The following is a 20,072-nucleotide window of genomic DNA, read 5'->3' on the forward strand; positions in this document are numbered from 1 at the left end:
TCAGCTGGTACATCAGGAAATGATGGGTGCCAGAAATAAAAATAAGTCATTCCATAAGTTTAGAGCTGAGCTATTTCACTTAGAATACTTAAAATTTTCAGAACAATGACTCCTTTAAGTCACTAATACTAACTAGGCTGTAGTATATAGTATACCTAATACTTACCATTAAAAATATGACACGAGTGTATGTGTATATGTGTAGCCATAAAAGTCTATGCCATTTTTGATGGAAATACCATCAAATATGAATAGGAATGAATCCCTTTCAAACCTAACTGATAACCAGAATTCAGCAACAATTCTCTTTAGTAATGTGCCACCTAGTTAACGCACACTTCAGTTTTTTAATGGGTATGAAGAGATTTTCTGGTGGACTGATGATACAAGCACAGGGTGGCCTTCCAGTCTGAGATGAGCTGAGGCCGTGGTAGGTTCCTCATCATTCCTTTGCTGACAACATGTATCATTAATGATCCCAACATTCTTCCCAGCTAAGTATAGATGGCACCTCAAAAACATTCTCCTGGCCAAGCACAGTGGCTCACTCATGTAATCCTAGCACTCTGAGAGGCAAGGTGCATGGATCGCTTGAGCTCTAGAGTTCAAGACCAGCCTGAGCAAGAGTGAGACCCCGTCTCTAAAAACAGCCAGGTGAGACCCCCATTTCTAAAATAGCCAGGCGTTGTGGCGGGGCCCTGTAGTCCCAGCTACTTGGAAGGCTGAGGCAAGAGGTTCGCTTGAGTCCAAGACTTTGAGGTTGCTGTGAGCTATGAGGCCACAGCACTCTACCCAGGGCAACAGAGTGAGATTCTGTGTCACCAAAAAAAAAAAAAAAATTCTCCCAAGCTTTGCACTGAACTGATCAGTATAACCAAGTGTATTAAAATTTCTTTGTATTCACTTCCATCAGTGCAGAAATCTGTGCATAGTTTCTTTCACTTCATCTCATCTAACAATGTAAAAGAAACCATGACACTATTAGCATTTCATATGAAACGAAAATGAGGCTGAAATGGCCAGTAGCTTGCTCACAATCACACAGCAAGGAAATGACAGAACTTGAATACAATCCAAATATTATGATTCCTAGCTCAGTACTTATATTAGTTAGGGTTTGGTTCATCTGAAAATGACAAAATAAAATAGTAGCTTAAACAGAAAAGAGTTTATTCATGTCTCAAATAAAGGAAAAGGAAAGCATTACAGGGCTGGTATGGCAACTCTAACAATATTCAAGGCCCCAAGCTCTTTCCAACTCATGTCCAAGATGATTGCTAGGACTCCACAAAATCATCCTATCCACATTTCAGGATGAGGGAAGCATGGGAAGGGTGAGGAGAAGGGAAGATACACACAACTATGTTTTTAAAAGCTTTCCCAGAATCCGCAACAAACTGCTCCTTTCTCTATTTCACTGGTCAGATACTTCATCACAATTTCACAGCTAACTAAAAAATGGCCACTTGACAGGATAAAAGGGGAAACAGATACAGAGAAACGAGTATTTTCTGCCTCAAATCACCTTAAAGCTAAAGCATATGGAAAAGTTTAACTCCAAGGTATTTGAAAGAATGACCAGTAAGCAGCATGATGGTCCTGGATGATTTATTAAGTTGTTTCTCTGGCTTATTGTGCCAACCGGGTATGAATATGCTTTGCATCTTTCTCAGCAATGCAATCAGGACCTGTGATGCTGTAATTAGTATTTTCAATAAAAAAAAAAAAACCTTGATGAAATTATAAAAATTATCTCCATTTCTAAAAATTGTTAATAAATTTCTGATTTAAATAAACTAAAAACCACTACTTTACTTTTTTTATATAGTATGATAGTCCCCTACTGCCGATGGGATAAAATTCTAATTTCTCAGAATGGCATGTAAGTCCCACTACAAAAAGTCCCACGTTTCTGGACTTGTTTCTCTTCTGTGGGCCTTAATACACCCGCTATAGTCAACCAAGAAGAACTTTTTACTGTCCCTGCACATGTACCAGATTATTCTGACAGTACATAACTTTATACAATCTGTCCCACTACCGAGAAAAGTTTTCTCCTGCACTATGCCTTCCAATAATTCTCAAATAACAATATGCATAAAAATCACACGCACTGCTTGTTTAAAATGCTGACTCTCTGGCTATCACTCCAAAAATTCTATTCCACTAGGTGTGGTCTAGGCCCAGGAATCTGCAGCATCCTTAACAAGCAGCAGAGCACCTGGGGCACAGAAGGTGCTCAAGAACGTTCCTGTAATGATTACTAAAATAAGAAAAGACTATATTACACTAATTTACCATGTTTTTCCTCTTGCTTAGCTTATTAGATGATGTTCTTCTAAAATAATACCATATGGCCTCGGTGCCTGTAGCTTAAGGGGCTAAAGCACCAGCCACATACACCTGAGCTGGCGGGTTCGAATCCAGCCCGGGCCCGCCAAACAATAATGATGGCTGCAACAAAAAATAGCCAGGCATTGTGGCGGGCACCTGTAGTCCCAGCTACTTGGAAGGCTGAGGCAAGAGAATCGCTTGAGCCCAGGAGTTGGAGGTTGCTGTGAGCTATAATGCCACGGCACTCTACCCAGGGTGACGGCTTGAGGCTCTGTCCCAAAAAAATAAATAAATAAAAATAAAAGAACACCATAATTCTATCATGATCTAATGAAGGGGAAAGATACGTAAATTTTTTAGAAATTCACATTAATAAGGATTAATGTATAATCCCAGTAATAATTCTTACCTTCATAATATGCTTTGGTTGAATACAATGAGAAAAAAAATAGATGCTTAATATGATAATTGCTTAAATATAGAAGAATATTATAGTATTAAGATTACCAAAAAGACATTTAGGTCTTCCAGTCTCATCTGAATTACTAGTATATTGTACAATGCTCTTACCTATACATTTTACTTAGGATGTCATCCTCATCATTTATTTCCTCAACGCAATGAAGTAAAAATATACTTTAAATAAATATAAAAGCCACGCATCACACGTCTTTAAATAGTCTCAGATGTGGAAGTTGTATTAGGAAAGTTGTATTAGGAAAGCCTGCAAGGAAATACTGGAGGAAACTCAATTTACATAATATGGTGTACATACTTAAAAATTTTTCCCTACCAATATTGTATTTAATAAGCACCCTCCAGGAAATAGTACCATAGTAAACTAGTCAAGGATGCAAATAGCTGTACTAAAAATATGACTGCTTAACGGTTTTAGTTCAATAAAAAAAGTACCTCAAATGTTGCCTTAAAAAATGTTCAGGTATTAATCTCTAAAATAATTTTGCCTAAATTCAATCTAGATATAATAGGGCTAAAGATAAAAAGAGTCCTGGGCCGCTTGGCATTCACACTCATATAATCAATTTAACAAAATGCTTCCCAATTGCTCCACTGATTTTTAAAAAACAACTAAAGTTGTAAGTACAGTTAGCCCACCGGATCCATGAGTTCCGCATCAGTGGATTCAACCGATGCTGGGTCAAAAACATTTGGGGAAGGGCTCAGCGCCTACAGTTCAGTGGCTAGAGAGCTGGCCACAGGGGCTGATGGGTTTGAACCCAGCCCGAGCCTGCCAAACAACAATGACAACTACAACTACAACTACAAAAAAAAAAAAAACAATGACAACTACAACAAAAAAATAGCCGGGTGTTGTGTGTGCCTATAGTCCCAGCTACTTGGGATGCTGAAACAAGAGAATTGCTTAAGCCCAAGAGTTTGAAGTTGCTGTGAGCTGTGACACCATAGCACTCTACTGAGGGTGACACAGTAGACTCTGTCTCAAAAAAAAAAAAAAAATGGGGGAAAATACTGCATCTGTACTGAACGTGTAGAGACTTTTTTCTTATTCACTAACCAATAATACAGTACAACAATTTGCATAGCACTTATGTTGTATCAGGTAATTGCAAGTATTAATAATCTATAGATGGGTTGGGTGTGGTAGTTCACACCTATATTCCTAGCACTCTGGAAGGCTGAGGCAGGCAAATAGTCTGCGCTCAGAAGTTCCAGACCAGTCTGAGCAAGAACAAGACCCTGTCTCTACTAAAAATTAAAAACAAAAATTAGGTGGGCATTGTGGCAAGTTACTCAGCAGGCTGAAGCAAGAGGATTGCTTCAGCCCAAGTGTTTGAGATTGTCATGAGCTACGATGCCATGACACTCTACCCCAGGGCACCATGGTGCAACTCTCTCTCAAAAATAAATAAATAAATCCATAAAAAAAATCTATCGATGATTTAACATACATGGGTCCATGGGCATAGATTATATGCAAAAACTACTATGCCATTTTATATAAAAGACTTGAGCACCGTGGATTAAGGTATCTGTTGGGTTCCTGGAAACAATCCCCTGGGGATACCAAGAGATAATATGACTTGTAGAAACAAATTTCATCTCTTAGAATTGAAAAGCTTTCTGCTCTTTACCTATGTAAAGATGCACTGGGAGGAGCATATTTACCCAGAAATTTTGTAATCTTATTTGCTTTTTGTTGATTTGTTTATGGCTCAACTAAAAATGGAAGAGAAACTGTAGCTTTGTATTTATGAGGTCTTTTTCAAAGTGTCTTAACATTTGCCCTTGTTTGATGGCACACAAATATTAAACTGTAGTGCTTCTCAGCCCTGTATGCACACTAGAATCATCTGGGGAAACTCTGGGGGGGGGGGGGATCAACATCTGGGCCAAATCCCAAGCCTATTTAGCCTAATCTCAGACCTATTTAAACAGAGTCTAGGAATGGGCCCCGGCACCAGTGTTTTTTCAAAGTGTCTACTAATGGCCAGGAGGGTTAGAATCCAGGAGTTAGGGAGACAGAGCCCTAATTTACATTTGAGTCTACCAAGCCTCAGAAAGAATGAATGACTTTCCTACACTTAATTGTGTGAAACAGAGGACTCAGTTATGCCTCTCAATATAGTTGGCACCTCTCCCCTTCCTTTCTGTCTCCCCTGTCTGTATATTCAAGGAAATAAGGGAGGGTCTTACCTAACATTTTCACCTCTAAGAAACTGAACTGCTGCTAGATTATCTGGGAAACCAGAAGCAAGTAACAGTGAGTGTGAAAATTTTGTTAATTCTATCCACTAAACATACAACTCCACATTTCTTAATGGGAAAACAAGCATCTACATAATGAAGGTGGCTGAAAAAAATCTACCACACTTGTTTTAGAATTTAAAGGTCAAAAGTAAGACCACAAAGATTGCTAAGCAAATGAAATGCAATTTGAGTTTTTCTGGATATCATGATACATAGGTAAGAGCTAATAATAGCATAAGTTCCTATTTAACCCATAAACACAAAATTTATTTTTTTAAAGATTTGTTACACTTTTTTTTTTGTAAGAACAGGGAATGAAGATAGGAATACCATGTTGAAAACCTATTTACTTGGGCGGTGCCTGTGGCTCAGTCCGTAGGGCGCCGGCCCCATATGCCGAGGGTGGCGGGTTCAAACCCGGCCCCGGCCAAACTGCAACCAAAAAATAGCTGGGCATTGTGGTGGGCGCCTGTAGTCCCAGCTACTCGGGAGGCTGAGGCAAGAGAATCGCTTAAGCCCAGGAGTTGGAGGTTGCTGTGAGCTGTGTGATGCCACGGCACTCTACCGAGGGCCATAAAGTGAGACTCTGTCTCTACAAAAAACAAAAAAAGAAAACCTATTTACTTGTTCTGTTGCTGTTTTAATTAAAGCCTTCAACCCTACACAAAATCAAAGTGTGTTATTGTCCCTCATTTCTTGGATGTAAATTTTTTATTGTACACAGCTAAGTTTCCACTTTTAAGTAAAGGAAACAACACAGAGATGAAGAGATTACCTTTAAAAGTTTCACATAAAAATGGGATCATTTAACTGAAGTAAGTATATATGGTTTGATTCCCAGAATGAGGAACTCAGTAGAAAATGATCTTAAAAACAACCCGCTACTTTTCACAATCTGGTTTATCATTTAAGCTTGAAAACAGCAGGTGAGACTAAATTACATATTTCAGTATCAATACTTAAAAGATGAAATCCAAGCTGCTATGAATTATTAAATTCTGGTTCTAAATTTGATGACTGTTACAAAATAATTAGCTTGATAGAAACTAGAAGTTCTTATGTCCTACTTTAAGAAGCTCCTGCATATTCTGAAAAACATGACGAATTTCAGTTGTACTGTAACCCAATTCCTTTAATCTCTACAATAGTGCCCATCCCAATTTTGTTCTGTCTGCTCCCCAATGTTAGTGTATTCCTTTTCATTTGTAACCTTTTGGGGGGGGTCATTTTTCCTTCTTTTTTGCTATAACATAATAAACTAATTCACTCCTTTGTCTTACTTTTGGATAGAATTATATGCCCACAGCTTTTTTCCTAATTTAAAATAACTATGAGGCTGCACACTACACTAGTAAATCTGTAATCAACTTAAAGATAATGTCTTAAAAGTGCAATTAAACATGTCATAACAGAAGAAAATCCCGGTAATTACAAATAGTGCCAAGCATGCTAGGTTTTCAAATAGTAGCATAAGACTATGAAAAATCGCCACCCAGTGATGCAAATGAAAACTGCAATTTGTTTTTGTGTAAAAAAGAGTACCCTGAAGGATTACTTCAACTTGATTACTGAATGAAGGAATAGTTATTACCTTCTTATGTGAACAGGAACTAGTTACAAGAGTAAGGATGTTTTTCTACTAGTTTCTTTCTTCCTTTATTTTTATTCAACACACTTGACATTTTACAAAGGCGAAAGCTTTGGAAATCTTAATAGAAAGGCTTTCCTTCTAAATGTAAGCTAACAGTGTATGATGTAGCCCAGAAACTCCTACTATCAACAAAAATTCACAGGCTCTGCCTAGACCTGAATTTCAAGATATGATGGGTTGACTTCATTAGCTCTACAATGTTATCTAATAATTGTGACCTAAAACCTTTTATGTTAAGCAAGAACACTTGCTTAGAGGAAAATGATACTCTCGACTAGAAAAAAATACATATTTTATAGCTTTAACAACATGATTTACTCTGACCTTTTAAAAAACAGATTATAAAGGCCATTTAAGGCTATAATCTAACAAATTCTGTAGAGTCCAAATTGATACGTTGTGGCTAAAAATATAATCAGGTTTCTAAGTCTTTACTTTATTCTATCAGTTAGAAGTCAGTAAATATACAAAAATAACAAAACATATTTATTTTCCTATAGTGTACCTATTATACATAAGGCCAAAAAAGAAACTATGTGGGGATATGTTAACCTTACAAGGATGGGTCCATGTTAATACAAACATTAAAAGACTTTCAATGTACCATTTGACCTACTTGACATTTTCCATAATATTATTACACAATATGCTCTGAGACTAAGGCAGATACTATATTCTTCAGTACAGAACTGTACAACAAGAGTAGCTTAGCAGAACAAGTCAATTTTCTTAAAAAGGGTTTACCATCCTATTTTTAAAGACTATTTTCCTAATAATTTTTTTTTTCTAAGAGAGGGTTTCACTCTGTTGCCCTGGGTAGAGTTCAGTGGCATCATCACAGCTCACGGCAGCCTCAAACTCCTGGACTCAAGCCATCCTACTGCCTTAGCCCTTCCAACCCCAGTAGCTGAGACTACAGCCAGGTGCCACCATGCCCTGCTAATATTTTCTATTATTTTGGTGGGGGAGAGGGGTGGTCTCAGGTCTCACTCTTGCTCAGGCTGGTCTCAAAGTCCTGACATCAAGCAATCCTCCCACATCAGCTTCCTAGAGTGCTAAGATTACAGGTGTAACTTGCCGGGAGCCAAAACATATCACAAGAATGCCCCTTGCTATCTTGATTTTACGAGCAAACTATTCTCAGGAATTCAACCATAAACAGCAACGGTACTTTCCCCTTGCATATCTCCTCAAAAATGCACCCCCTGCTTTAGGGTCCTTCTCCTAGTAATTTTCCAGAAACTAGCCCCCTCCCTACCCTGCTAGAAACAGCCCTTAGTTACTTCCTCGTTTGTGTGCTTATAAGCCCAGCTGAAAAATAAACTCTTCGGAGCTTGATCAGACTCTTGACTTGCTCTCATTCTTTCGTGTCTCTTGTCCCCTCATTCGACTGACCCCTTTGTTTCCCAGGTCCCCGTTGAATTCCCCGCGGGCCGGGGCAGTAACTCACCCTTCCCAGACCCAAGTTCTTTAACTATTGAAGGGTATTTTACCAATGTATTAACATCTTCCATTCTTAACTTCATCGAGATTACAGTTTTCTAAAGTATTTTAAAATTATTTAAAATGTAAGATAGTAAAATATTTTGGGTAGCCAAAATAAAAGCCAAACTTTAGAAACAGTAATACAACATCCAACCTTCTTCCATTAAAGGAAACAAAAACAAAACAAACCACCCAGCATTTTCTCTTTTATACAAAAGAAACACACAATCACACAATTTTTTAAGAAAAAAAGAACTTAAATTGTGAATAATGTCTTAGGATTAAAACTAATGATATGACATTTAAAAACAACATGGGTAATTTAGTGGTTAATGCCTAGACCAAGTCCAGTTCCACTACATGCTAGCTGGAGGGACTAGGAAAAGTTAGGTCCTTGCAACTCCCTCACTCACAGGGCTGATCTACACATTTCACATATTAACTCATTTAATCCCCTCATAAATACCACAAGGTAGATACTTACATCATGCTCATATTTGTTTGTTTATTTTTTAATCATTATTTTTCTTAGAGACAGAGTCTCACTTTGTCACCCTCAGTAGAGTGCCATGGTGTCACACAGCTCACAGCAACCTCCAACTCCTTAGGCAATTCTCTTGCCTCAGCCTCCCGGGTAGCTGAGACTACAGGTGCCTGCCACAACACCCAGCGTTTTTTTTTTGTTGTTGTAGTTTGGCCAGGGCCGAGTTTGAACCCACCACCCTTGGTATATGGGGCCGACTCATGGAGCCACAGGCGCTGCCCTCATATTTGTTTTTGATAAGTGACACTGGGGAGGTTAAATAAGTTGCCCAAGATAGAGTAAGTTGTAGAGCCAGGATACCAAGCCAGGGTCTGGCTCCAAAGTCAGCACTCTTATCTGCACTTCACTGTAGCGCTTTTGAGATGCTCCTGAGGAAGGAGGGAGGCAGTATGATGTATGAAAAAAGAAGACAGAGGAGGTGGGAGCCACAAGATGAGGCTGACTGATACCATCAAAGGTTCAGGAGGGTAACTATGCCCCCAGAGCACTAGGTGCACAAGGAGTTTTCATAGAAAATGGTGACAAGGTAGAGCTTTGTACCTGGAGGGAAATGAGGCTCAACAGCATCAGCAGACACAGGAGCCAAAGGATGAGGGCTCAGCTGACCTCTAGAAGAACTGTCTTGTTTGGATCATCTGAATGAGGTAAGCAACAACTAAATTACTATCCTGAAACTACAACAGAAGTTGACTCCGCACCGTAACTGTCCAACTGCTAAACAAATGGTGCTGGGTGCACCACCACTCCAAGATGACTGTGGGAAAGCATCCTCAAACTATAGCATGTCTTTGGAAAAATGTACCCTTAGAGCTTAGATGTATCAGATGGAGCAGCTGGTACTGACAACATATTAGAGTGAGACCTGGAAATTCCCTCATGAAACAGCAAATTTGGACATGTGTGTATCTTCTGAGGCTCAGTTAAAGACTTGCTTAAACTATAGTCTTTCCTGGAAAGGGAAAGGCTTCAACAGCAGATAAGCTTCACCTGCTAAGGCAGAATACCCTGGAAACTGGGCCTCTACTGGGGTAGCTATAGGATAAGCAATGGAACATCTAGCTAAGTCTACATGCTACCAGAAAGTGGAGATCTTAGAAAAAGCAGCACCGGGGCCATTTTGGTTGCTCCAAAGTGGAAGGCCACAAATGTAGAGACAAATAAGACACATCAAAAAGTCTTTGAGGGCCAGCATTATAAATTCTGTGTGCTGTCAAAGATGCCAGTGCACCCAACTCACATCCTTTAAATGTCAATTTAATAACAAAAAGAAAAATACTGACTTCTAATCATTAAAGCAACAGAAAGGAGCAAAGTTCTCTGCATATATGTTAAGATGACAGAGGTTTAAGATGAAGAACACAGAACACAGTTTGGAAACCTAGGCTTCGTTGGATCAAATTCTTCTGAGAGAAAAATTTGTTGTGAAATGCCTTAAGAAGCCGAAACCTCATGAGAGGCCAAATGCCCACCTGAAGTTTTTCTGCTGGTGAGCCTAATTCAGGAGGTGAGCGGACAGCAACACTGGCAGCTATGACCAGGAAGCCAAAGCCCAAAGCTCCGACACAGTAGGAAGGAAGGGCCAGACAGCAGTCATGTCCACAACACTCCACTCTGGATGTCAAAAGTACATCCAGAAAAACCATCAAGAGGCCAAGTGCAGTGGCTTATGCCTATAATCCAAGACTGAGGCAGGAGTACTGCTTGAGGCCAGGAGCTCGAGACTAGCCTGGGCAACATAAAAATTTCAACATCTCCACAAAATCTTAAAATATTAGCTGTATTCAGCGGCTCACACCTATAATCCTGGCACTTTGGGAGGCCAATGCCAGAGGATCCCTTAAGCCCATGATTTCCAGTCTAAGCCACAGATTGAGACCCTATTTCTAGGAAAACAAACAAATAAAACCATCAGCCCTGGTAAAAGATTTAAGCCCCACTATTTTATCTCAGGTGTAAGAGATCAGGTCTGAAAGAACACAATTCTGACCAACTCCAAGCTCTTATCCCTGTCCCAAGTCATATAAGACAGATTCAAAAACACACATAGGCCTGCCAGAACTTGGCTGTGGAAAGGATGGAAAATTCTATAGTAAAGTTTATCAGTGAGAAAAATTCTATTCTGGTCCATCATAGATAAGGGTCAAGAAATGGAAGAGCGCCAGAGAGATAAAGAAACCATATCCTAAAGAGAAGTGCTGATGAGGCAGAGACCTACACAACTGTTCTTATTCTGATATGGCAGGTCAGACGCATGGCTGAGAGGTAAATTCTGGCTCTGAAAAGGGAGGCAGTAGAGGTCATGAACTGAAATTTGAGGATACCCTTAAATCTAAAGAAACCACCCCTTACTTCTTCTCAAGGCATGCAAAACACTGGCTGATGCTAGTGGACCCAGACTGACCTGGTCAACACAAAGGAAGTGGCTGGGTACAGTGGCTCACCCCTGTAATCCTAGCACTTTGGGAAGCTAAAGTGGGAGGACTGCTTAAGGTCAGGAGCTTGAAATCAGCCTGAGCAACATAGCATGACCCCCATCTCTATGAAAAACAGGAAACAGCCAGGTGTGGTGGTATGCACCTGTAGTCCTAGCTACTTGGGAGGCTGAAGCAGGAAGATCACTTGAACCCAGGAGTATCAGACTGCAGTGAGCTATGATCAAGACACTGCTCTCATGTAACAAAGCAAGATCCTGTCTCTAAGAAGAAAAAAAAAGATAAAGGAAGTAACCTGAGAAACATCCTAAGGAGTAAACACAATATAAGTTAATGCAAACCTTCTTAGACAAGGAACTGAAATTTGGTGAAAGGAGGTCCAGAGTAGAAGAGGATGAGTACAGAAGGGGACACTGGATTTTGGCTAGTCTGCACCAAAATCTATAGAGAGAACTCTGGGAGGAACATACAAAGACTGCAAATCTCTTCTTTATGGAAAAGATTTGATAGGACACAGTAAATTTTATTTTTCAAAATTTTGTTAGATAAGAGCACGGTTGAAAGAAATGTTTGATCTTTTTTTTTTTTTTTGGCCGGAGCTGGGTTTGAACCCACCACCTACGGTATATGGGGCCACCGCCCTACTCCTTTGAGCCACAAGCACCGCCCTTTTTTTGAGACAGAGCCTCAAGCTGTACCCCGGGTAGAGTGCTGTGGCATCATAGATCATAGCAACCTCCAACTCCTGGGCTCAAGCGATTCTCCTGCCTCCTCCTCCCAAGTAGCTGGGACTACAGGGGCCCACCACAATGCCTAGCTATTTTTTGGATGCAGCCATCATTGTTGTTTGGCAGGCCTGGGCTGGATTTGAACCCGCTGGCTCAGGTGTATGTGGCTGGCGCCTTAGCCGCTTGAGCCACAGGCGCCAAGCTGAAAGAAATATGTTTTAAAGCCACTAAAACCTTTTAAATCACCAGGTAATAATTTCATAATAAAAAATAGTCTCAACAAACATTTAGGAAACACTAATATATCTGAATTCAAAAGTCTACTTCCTTCATATCCTGTCATAAAAAAATAAAAGGCTACTTAATTCAGCAAATTTTCTTTTTTTTTGTAGAGACAGAGTGCCGCTCTCGGTAGAGTGCCATGACGTCACACGGCTCACAGCAACCTCCAGCTCTTGGGCTTAGGCGATTCTCTTGCCTCAGCCTCCCGAGCAGCTGGGACTACAGGCGCCCGCCACAACGCCCGGCTAATTCAGCAAATTTTTATTGGATTCCTAACTTAATTTCAGGTGCTAATTTGACAAATAAGTTTGGTATTATCCTTGAATTTACTGAGGAATCCTGAAGATTTTGGTTTTCTATAGTCAAAAAGGTTTACTAGTTTGTCCAATGGGAAAACAAACGAATGATTATACAAATTTAATTTGAAGTACACAGCCAAACCAATATGTAAGCAAAGTCCGACTTGATGACAATATTCTAAGTAACTGATGACCTGATTTCCTCTTTTATAAATTTAAACAGATAAATTAAATTCGAAATTATAATAAATTTAAATATCATTCACATAATTATTAAGTAATTTTAAAGATAAAAGAGTCCATCTAATTATAATATGATTTAGTTTCTTAAAAAGATTTACCTACAAGGACGAATCCATCTGCTTCTGTGTCAGGTACTGAGGGCTTTTTAGATTCGGGAGGCTTTCTGAAGAAGTGAAACATTGTTGCTGCTGCTGCTGATATCTGAAATAGAAATACTACATAATATCAAATTCAGATAAAATTAAAAATTCTTACCCTAGTAAAAAGCCAGACATCAAGAAATCATAATTATTCTTAGGAATTCTATTACAAGACAAAAACCATGGGCCTTCTCCAGGTGTCAGATGACAAAGCTAGAAATTGAAGTACACATACTTTCAGTTTACAATCCTATATTCCTAGAAGTCCACAATGCAATTTGTCTCAGTTTCTTAAGATTCAAGAAAAGAAAAAAAAAAAGAAAACAAGAAATCACTACATGTAAAACTAAAATCAGGACTTAAAACCAGAATCTGGAAGGATCGTATGAACCATAAAGCAGGCACTGGTTTAGGGGAAAGATGCCATAATGACCTTAAACCTCATAAAACTAAAGTTATCTGAAAAAAGGAAAAAGAACAGAAAGCACTTCCAACATCCTCTACTGTTGGTTACCTGATTCAGACACTCAAGGACTGTACTCATGGTAAAATTTCAGCCAACTTTAAATTCCCATTAAGGCAGATCTTTTGTGCTAGTGAGACTATTGTACACTACTCTCACCACCCCGCCCCCCACACACAAACACACACCCCTCTCTTCCTACTACTATCATCTGTGTATATTCAAACAGGGCAACAATTTCTAGAAAATGTCTGAGAAGAAAGTTGAAGGCCATTGGAAAAACACATTACATTCTGAGGACAGTCCCTTATATGCCAAAAATAATAGAAAGCAAAGAAAGGAAGAATCCTGATAAGCAGCAAGGGCTCCAAGTTTTAATTCTCATGCATTCTACACATAAAAGAAAATCAAGCATGGAGGGTAGGTAAGGAATTAATCTAAGAGAAAGCCTTCTAGAAACAGAGAACTACCTGGAATTTATGTAGAATGCGGTGACCTGGGATGTAGATAACAAGATGGGTATTAACCCCCACTGTAAGTAAATGGTAAAAACAAATTACTTGTGGACATAAAACATTTCTGGCAGGTTTCTTTTTCTTTTTTTTTTTTAGAGACAGAGTTTCACTTTATTGCCCTCAGTAGAGTGCTGTGAAATCACAGCTCACAGCAACCTCTTGCCTCAGTCTCCTGAGTAGCTGGGACTACAGGTGCCTGCCACGACACCCAGCTATTTTTTGTTTGCAGTTTGGCCAGGGCCAGGTTCGAACTCGCCACCCTCAGTATATGGGGCCAGTTCCCTACTCACTGCGACACAAGCACCACCAGATTTCACTTTTAAAAGGAATAAAAAAATAAAGAGAAACACAAGCCATGTGAAAAATACTCTAGTAAAGGAAAAGGAAATGCCTCTGAACGCCTCAAAAATAAAAAATGCTTACTATTAATAGATATAGTAATGGAACCAAAAGAAAAATCTGAAAACAGTTTGACACATTCTGTAAAGTAAAAGGAGATATGGCCCCTATGAAACTGATAAAAAATAAGATTAGATAGAAAAGCAAAATGATGACTTGGTGCCTGTAGCTCAGCGTTTAGGGCGCCGGCCACATACACGGGGTAGGGGGGAGTGGGGGTTTCAAACTTAGCCCAGGCCTGCCAAACAACAATCACAACTACAACCAAAAAATAGCCGGGCATTGTGGCGGGTGCATGTAGTCCCAGCTACTTGGGAGACCGAGGCAAGAGAATCAATTAAGCTCAGGAGCTGGAGGTTGCTGTGACCCGTGACTCCACAGCACTCTACCCAGGGCAACAGCTTGATGCTCTATCTCACAAAAAAATAAATAAATAAAAAGAAAAATAAAGAAAATAGCTGGGCGTTGTGGCAGGCACCTGTAGTCCCAGCTACTTGGGAGGCTGAGGCAAGAGAATCGCTTAAGCCCAAGAGTTTGAGGTTACTATGAAGAAAAGAAAAATGAAAAGATGAAAAGACACAAAATCCAGTTCTCCCAACACCATTTATTGAATAGGGAGTCTTTCCCCCAAGGTATGTTCTTGTTTGGTTTATCGAAGATTAGGTGGTTGTAAGATGTTAGTTTCATTTCTTGGTTTTCAATTCAATTCCAAGTGTCTATGTCTCTGTTTTTGTGCCAGTACCATGCTGTCTTGAGCACTATGGCTTTGTAGTACATACTAAAATCTGGTATGCTGATGCCCCCAGCTTTATTTTTGTTACTAAGAACTGCCTTAGCTATATGGGGTTTTTTCCGGTTCCATACAAAATGCAGAATCATTTTTTCCAAATCTTGAAAGTACGATGTTGGTATTTTGATAGGAATGGCATTGAATAGGTAGATTGCTTTGGGAAGTGAAAAAATGTTCATCATCTCTATATATTAGAGAAATGCAAATCAAAACAACCCTGAGATATCATCTAACCCCAATGAGAATGGCCCACGTCACACAATCTCAAAACTGCAGATGCTGGCATGGATGTGGAGAGAAAGGAACACTTTTACACTGCTGGTGGGACTACAAACTAGTACAACCTTTGTGGAAGGAAGTATGGACAAACCTCAAAGCACTCAAGCTAGACCTCCCATTTGATCCTGCAATCCCATTACTGGGCATCTACCCAGAAGGAAAAAAATAAGGACACTTGTACTAGACTGTTTATTGCAGCTCAATTTACAATCGCCAAAATGTGGAAACAGCCTAAATGCCCACCAACCCAGGAATGGATTAACAAGCTGTGGTATATGTATACCATGGAATACTATTCAGCCATTAAAAAAAATGGAGACTTTACATCCTTCGTATTAACCTGGATGGAAGTGGAAGACATTATTCTTAGTAAAGCATCACAAGAATGGAGAAGCATGAATCCTATGTACTCAATTTTGATATGAGGACAATTAATGACAATTAAGGTTATGGGGGGGAAGCAGAAAGAGGGACGGAGGGAGAGGGGTGGGGCCTTGGTGTGTATCACACTTTATGGAGGCAAGACATGATTGCAAGAGGGACTTTACCTAACAGTTACAATCAGTGTAACCTGGCTTATTGTACCCTCAATGAATCCCCAACAATAAAAAAGAAAAGAAAAAAAAAAAGACACAAAATCAGATGAGAAAAATTAATTAATAAGATTAAGAGAAACCCATACAAGAAAGAAATGAGATCAGAAAAGAACTGGCTGATTTGCTAACAGGAATGTAAAAAAATAGAGTTCAGATTCAAAGACTTATAAGATTTGAAGAAGCAATTACTTCTCAACTGCAAACAGCTAAAACTAAAACTGAGAAGACCTTTAAAGGAATAACCACTGATTAAAACTCAGTTGGGTAAGGACCAAATCAAGAGTATAGCCATCATACCTGATATTAAAATCTCAGCGTGGACTAATGTGGCACTCAGTAACTTCTTACATTTGGGATAAAAATGATCCAGGAAAAATAGACTAAAGGTGTAGGTCTCCAAATAAAGCCTGGTACAGCCAAGATACCCTCCAATTAAGAGGAATGAAGGACACACACATAGGTGAAAAAAGGATGAAAAATATAGGAAACCTAAGAATTATATCTAGTAAAAATTATAGGTCTGGCTATTGACCCATAAAACTGACTAAAGTCAAATAGACAAGAAGTCAACAAATTTTTGTGAGTTGCACTCCAAAAATAACTACCAATTTAGATTAAAAGATGACTATCACTATTGAATATATAAAACAACCTTGGACACCAATTTTCTAAACAAGAAGCTACCAGTAAAAATGCTCAGCCTCAAGGAGGGCCTATTCTCCAGTGCCCACTTTAGTTGTAAGCAAGAAAAAAAAAAAAAAGGAAAAAGAAAAGAAACTTCAAGAAAGTGGAGCCAATGGGCACACAGAACATTAAATAGGCAAAGGAGCCAGTCCCAAGAAGCATCATCTGGACATAATTGAGGAACATTCTCCAACCCAAGATAGGGGTCCCCCAAAATGCTTACTCAGTGGAATTGCAGCGTTGCTGCAACTCTTAACTGCTGTATAGCTGCCATTCCTCCCCTTTCTCAATGGAAATGTTCGTGGCATTATCCTTTCCAATTCCGCCAGGATGTGAAGTGACAGAAGGAACAGATAACTTGTCTTTTTAGCACATAAGGTCTCCAGAGCAAAAAACGCCATGTCTAGACCTGATAAAGAGCCTCTAATACCTTCACCCAAACATGCTGAACTGTGAGCATGATGCCATGACTGAATGGTGTAATCTGAGCAACTGTCCAACCCAAGTGGATGCTGGAAACCAAGGATAGTAAGTACTAAGCCCTACATACACAATGTTTTTTCCTATGCATCAGATCAAAGAGTAACACTATTTCATTCAAAATCTTTTCATTATAACACTAATGAGGAGAAAAAAATCAATTTCTGGGTGTGGCCACTGTGTGAAGTTTGCGTGCTTTCCCAATGTCTACTTGGGTTTACTTCAGGTACTCTGCTTTCCTCCACATTCCAAAGATGTGCACATCATCTGCAGTGTCTATATGGTCCCAGTGTGAGTACTTGTGTGTGTGTGTGAGTGCCCTGAGATGGGATGGCGACCTGGCCAGGGTGGCTTCCCACCCTGAGCCTTGAGCTGCCAGAAGAGTCTCCAGTTACCTGCCACCCTTAACTGGAATAACTGGGTAAATAATTGTCTTACCTATTTTTATTAACCTCTCTTAAATGTATGTAGTGTTCACATTTATTTCAATGCTTAATTTTAGAAGTGTTTTGATCTTTGTTTAGAAGCTTGGTGATGTTTTTATGACCATAAGAACTTAACTTGTTTCTACCAATTAGCCTGTGGTAAAATTGGTTGTGTGATATGTCATTTTGCTTAAAAATGGTAGATTCCAAGAACCTATCCAGGACATTGAATAAGAACTTACTGTACATACATATACCTTTGAGAAAGTTTAATCTATAAATTAGGCGCAGCAAGAAATTAATGATAACTAATAAAACAAATATATAATTGATTACAATTTAACAATATATACGGCTCAGCACCTATAGCACAGTGGTTAGAGCACCAGCCACATGCACCTAGGCTGGCGGGTTTGAACCCAGTCTGGGCCAGCTAAACAACAATGACAACTGCAACAAAAAAAAACACCCAGGCATTATGGTGGGTGCCTATAGTCCCAGCTACTTGGGAGGTTGAGGCAAGAGAACTGCTTAAGCCCAAGAGTTTGAGGTTGCTGTGAGCTGTGACCATGGCATCTTACCCAGGGCAACATAGTGAGACTCTGTCTCAAAAAAAAAAAAAAGAAAAAAAAAATATATACATAGTAATTAAAGTTATGCAACTGTAGTATCTCCCTCCTCTTTTTTCTCAAAATATCTTGTGTTGTACTCACCTTTTTTGGAGCTCAGGAGACCATGAGTAACTGAAACCAAGGAAATCAAAAGCAAGGATAAGAGGGGACTACTGTGTATGTTATCTACTATAATATAATCCTTACAATAACCCCACCAGGTGTACACAATTTATTCTCATTGCGTAAGTGAAAGAATTGAAGTAAAAAAAAAAAAAAGAATTGAAGTAAAAGTAGGTTAAGTATTAGTTTCTATGGCTAATAAAGAATAGAAGTTAATTTTAAACCAAGGCCAAAATTGAATGTGTTTCATCAATAAAGCATCAACAAGAAGGCCCTTAACACTTAAGACATTTGTGTTGGACTTTTGTTAATATTTCTTAATATTAGATAAATACAATCGATTTTTTCTGTCTTTGTCAATCACTACTTTCCCAAGCCTTGCTCAGTTCTACGTTCTGAAGACATGTAGTAATTCCACAACATTTATAAAGATCTTCATTTACTTTTTATGAACTTTTTTTTTTTTTTTTAAGAGACATTGAGTCTCACTGTACCGCCCTCGGGTAGAGTGCCGCGGCATCACACGGCCCACAGCAACCTCTAACTCTTGGGCCCACACGATTCTCTTGCCTCAGCCTCCAGTGTAGCTGGAACCACAGGCGCCCGCCACAACGGCCGGCCATTTCTTTGCTGCAGTTTGGCCGGGGCTGGGTCCGAACCCGCCACCCTCGGCACATGGGGCCGGCGCCCTACTCACTGAGCCACAGGCGCCGCCCTTCGTGAACATTTATTAAGTGCTTAGGCCAGATACTGACCCAACACTGCAGGTGCAGCACTAAATGTATATTACTTATATTTAGGGAGAAAAAACTGCAACCTCAGCCCACCATACTTCTGAGGCAATCCTTAGCAAAACTAAGAGTAATTTAAGAGGACTGTATCCAAAGAGGAGGAGGCTGGTAATAGTCCTGCTGTCCCAAGCTTAGTCTATGGTAAGCTGGAAACACTCGTTTCTGATGCACATGACCTTAACAGGTAGACATCTGCCTGAAGTTCCTGAGAAGACTCCAGTCTCATTTCATTCTTCATAATTTTCAGTAATTTTTAAATTGTTTACAATGCGCAAATTTCAATTTATAAATAAGAAAAATAACAAAACTTATGTTTAAAAATCCATTACAGGCACGGTGGCTCACTCTGGGAGGTGGAGGCAGGTGGATTGCCTGAGCTCACTGGTTTGAGACCAGCCTGAGCCAAAGTGAGACCCTGCCTTTAAAAATAGCTGGGTGTTGTGGTGGGCACCTGTAGTCCCAGCTATTCGGGAGGCAAAGGCAAGAGAATTGCTTCAGCCCTATACTTTGAGGTTGCTGTGAGCTGTGATGCTATGGCACTCTACCGAGGGTGACGTAGTGAACTATCTCAAAAAATAATAATAATAATAAATAATTATAAGTAAAATAAAAATAAAAATCCAGGCTCGGTGTCTGTAGCACAGTGGTTACGGTGCCAGTCACATACAACAAGCGTGGCAGGTTTGAACCCAACCCGGGCCAGCTAAACAACTGCAACAAAAAAACAGCCAGGCATTGTGGTAGGCGCCTGTAGTCTTAGCTACTTGGGAGGCTGAGGCAAGAGAATCGCTTAAGCTTAAGAATTTGAGGTTGCTGTGAGCTGTGACGCCAGAGCACTCTACCCAGGGTGACATAGCGAGACTCCTGTCTCAAAAAATAAATAAATAAAAATCCATTACCAGCTAACAGCAATTTGCTTGCCTGAGCTAGGACTCACCCCAGAACGTATCTGAATACTCAAAACATGGGGATTCTGGAGCTACCTCAATACAAATGGAGGATAAAGAATTCACCTTCCCAAGCCACAGGCTGTGAGAATATACCTAGC

At 39.6% G+C, this 20,072-nt stretch overlaps 2 protein-coding genes across 2 annotated transcripts in view; one reads left to right on the plus strand and one right to left on the minus strand.

Annotated features, from left to right (window-relative positions):
• Positions 1-18,247, minus strand: part of UMAD1 (UBAP1-MVB12-associated (UMA) domain containing 1) — a 247,463-nt gene extending 229,216 nt beyond the window's left edge. The window contains exons 1-2 of the mRNA XM_053553649.1: positions 18,213-18,247; positions 12,827-12,943 (exon numbers count right to left, since the gene is read on the minus strand). Coding sequence (XP_053409624.1) covers positions 12,827-12,908 — 82 coding nt within the window. The 5' untranslated portion in view covers positions 12,909-12,943; positions 18,213-18,247. The remainder of the gene's footprint in view (positions 1-12,826; positions 12,944-18,212) is intronic.
• RPA3 (replication protein A3) overlaps positions 1-20,072 on the plus strand; it is a 116,571-nt gene that overhangs the window by 85,213 nt on the left and 11,286 nt on the right. The window lies entirely within an intron of this gene.

The sequence above is a fragment of the Nycticebus coucang genome, chromosome 11 (genome assembly GCF_027406575.1).
Source record: "Nycticebus coucang isolate mNycCou1 chromosome 11, mNycCou1.pri, whole genome shotgun sequence".
Taxonomy (NCBI): Eukaryota; Metazoa; Chordata; class Mammalia; order Primates; family Lorisidae; genus Nycticebus; species Nycticebus coucang.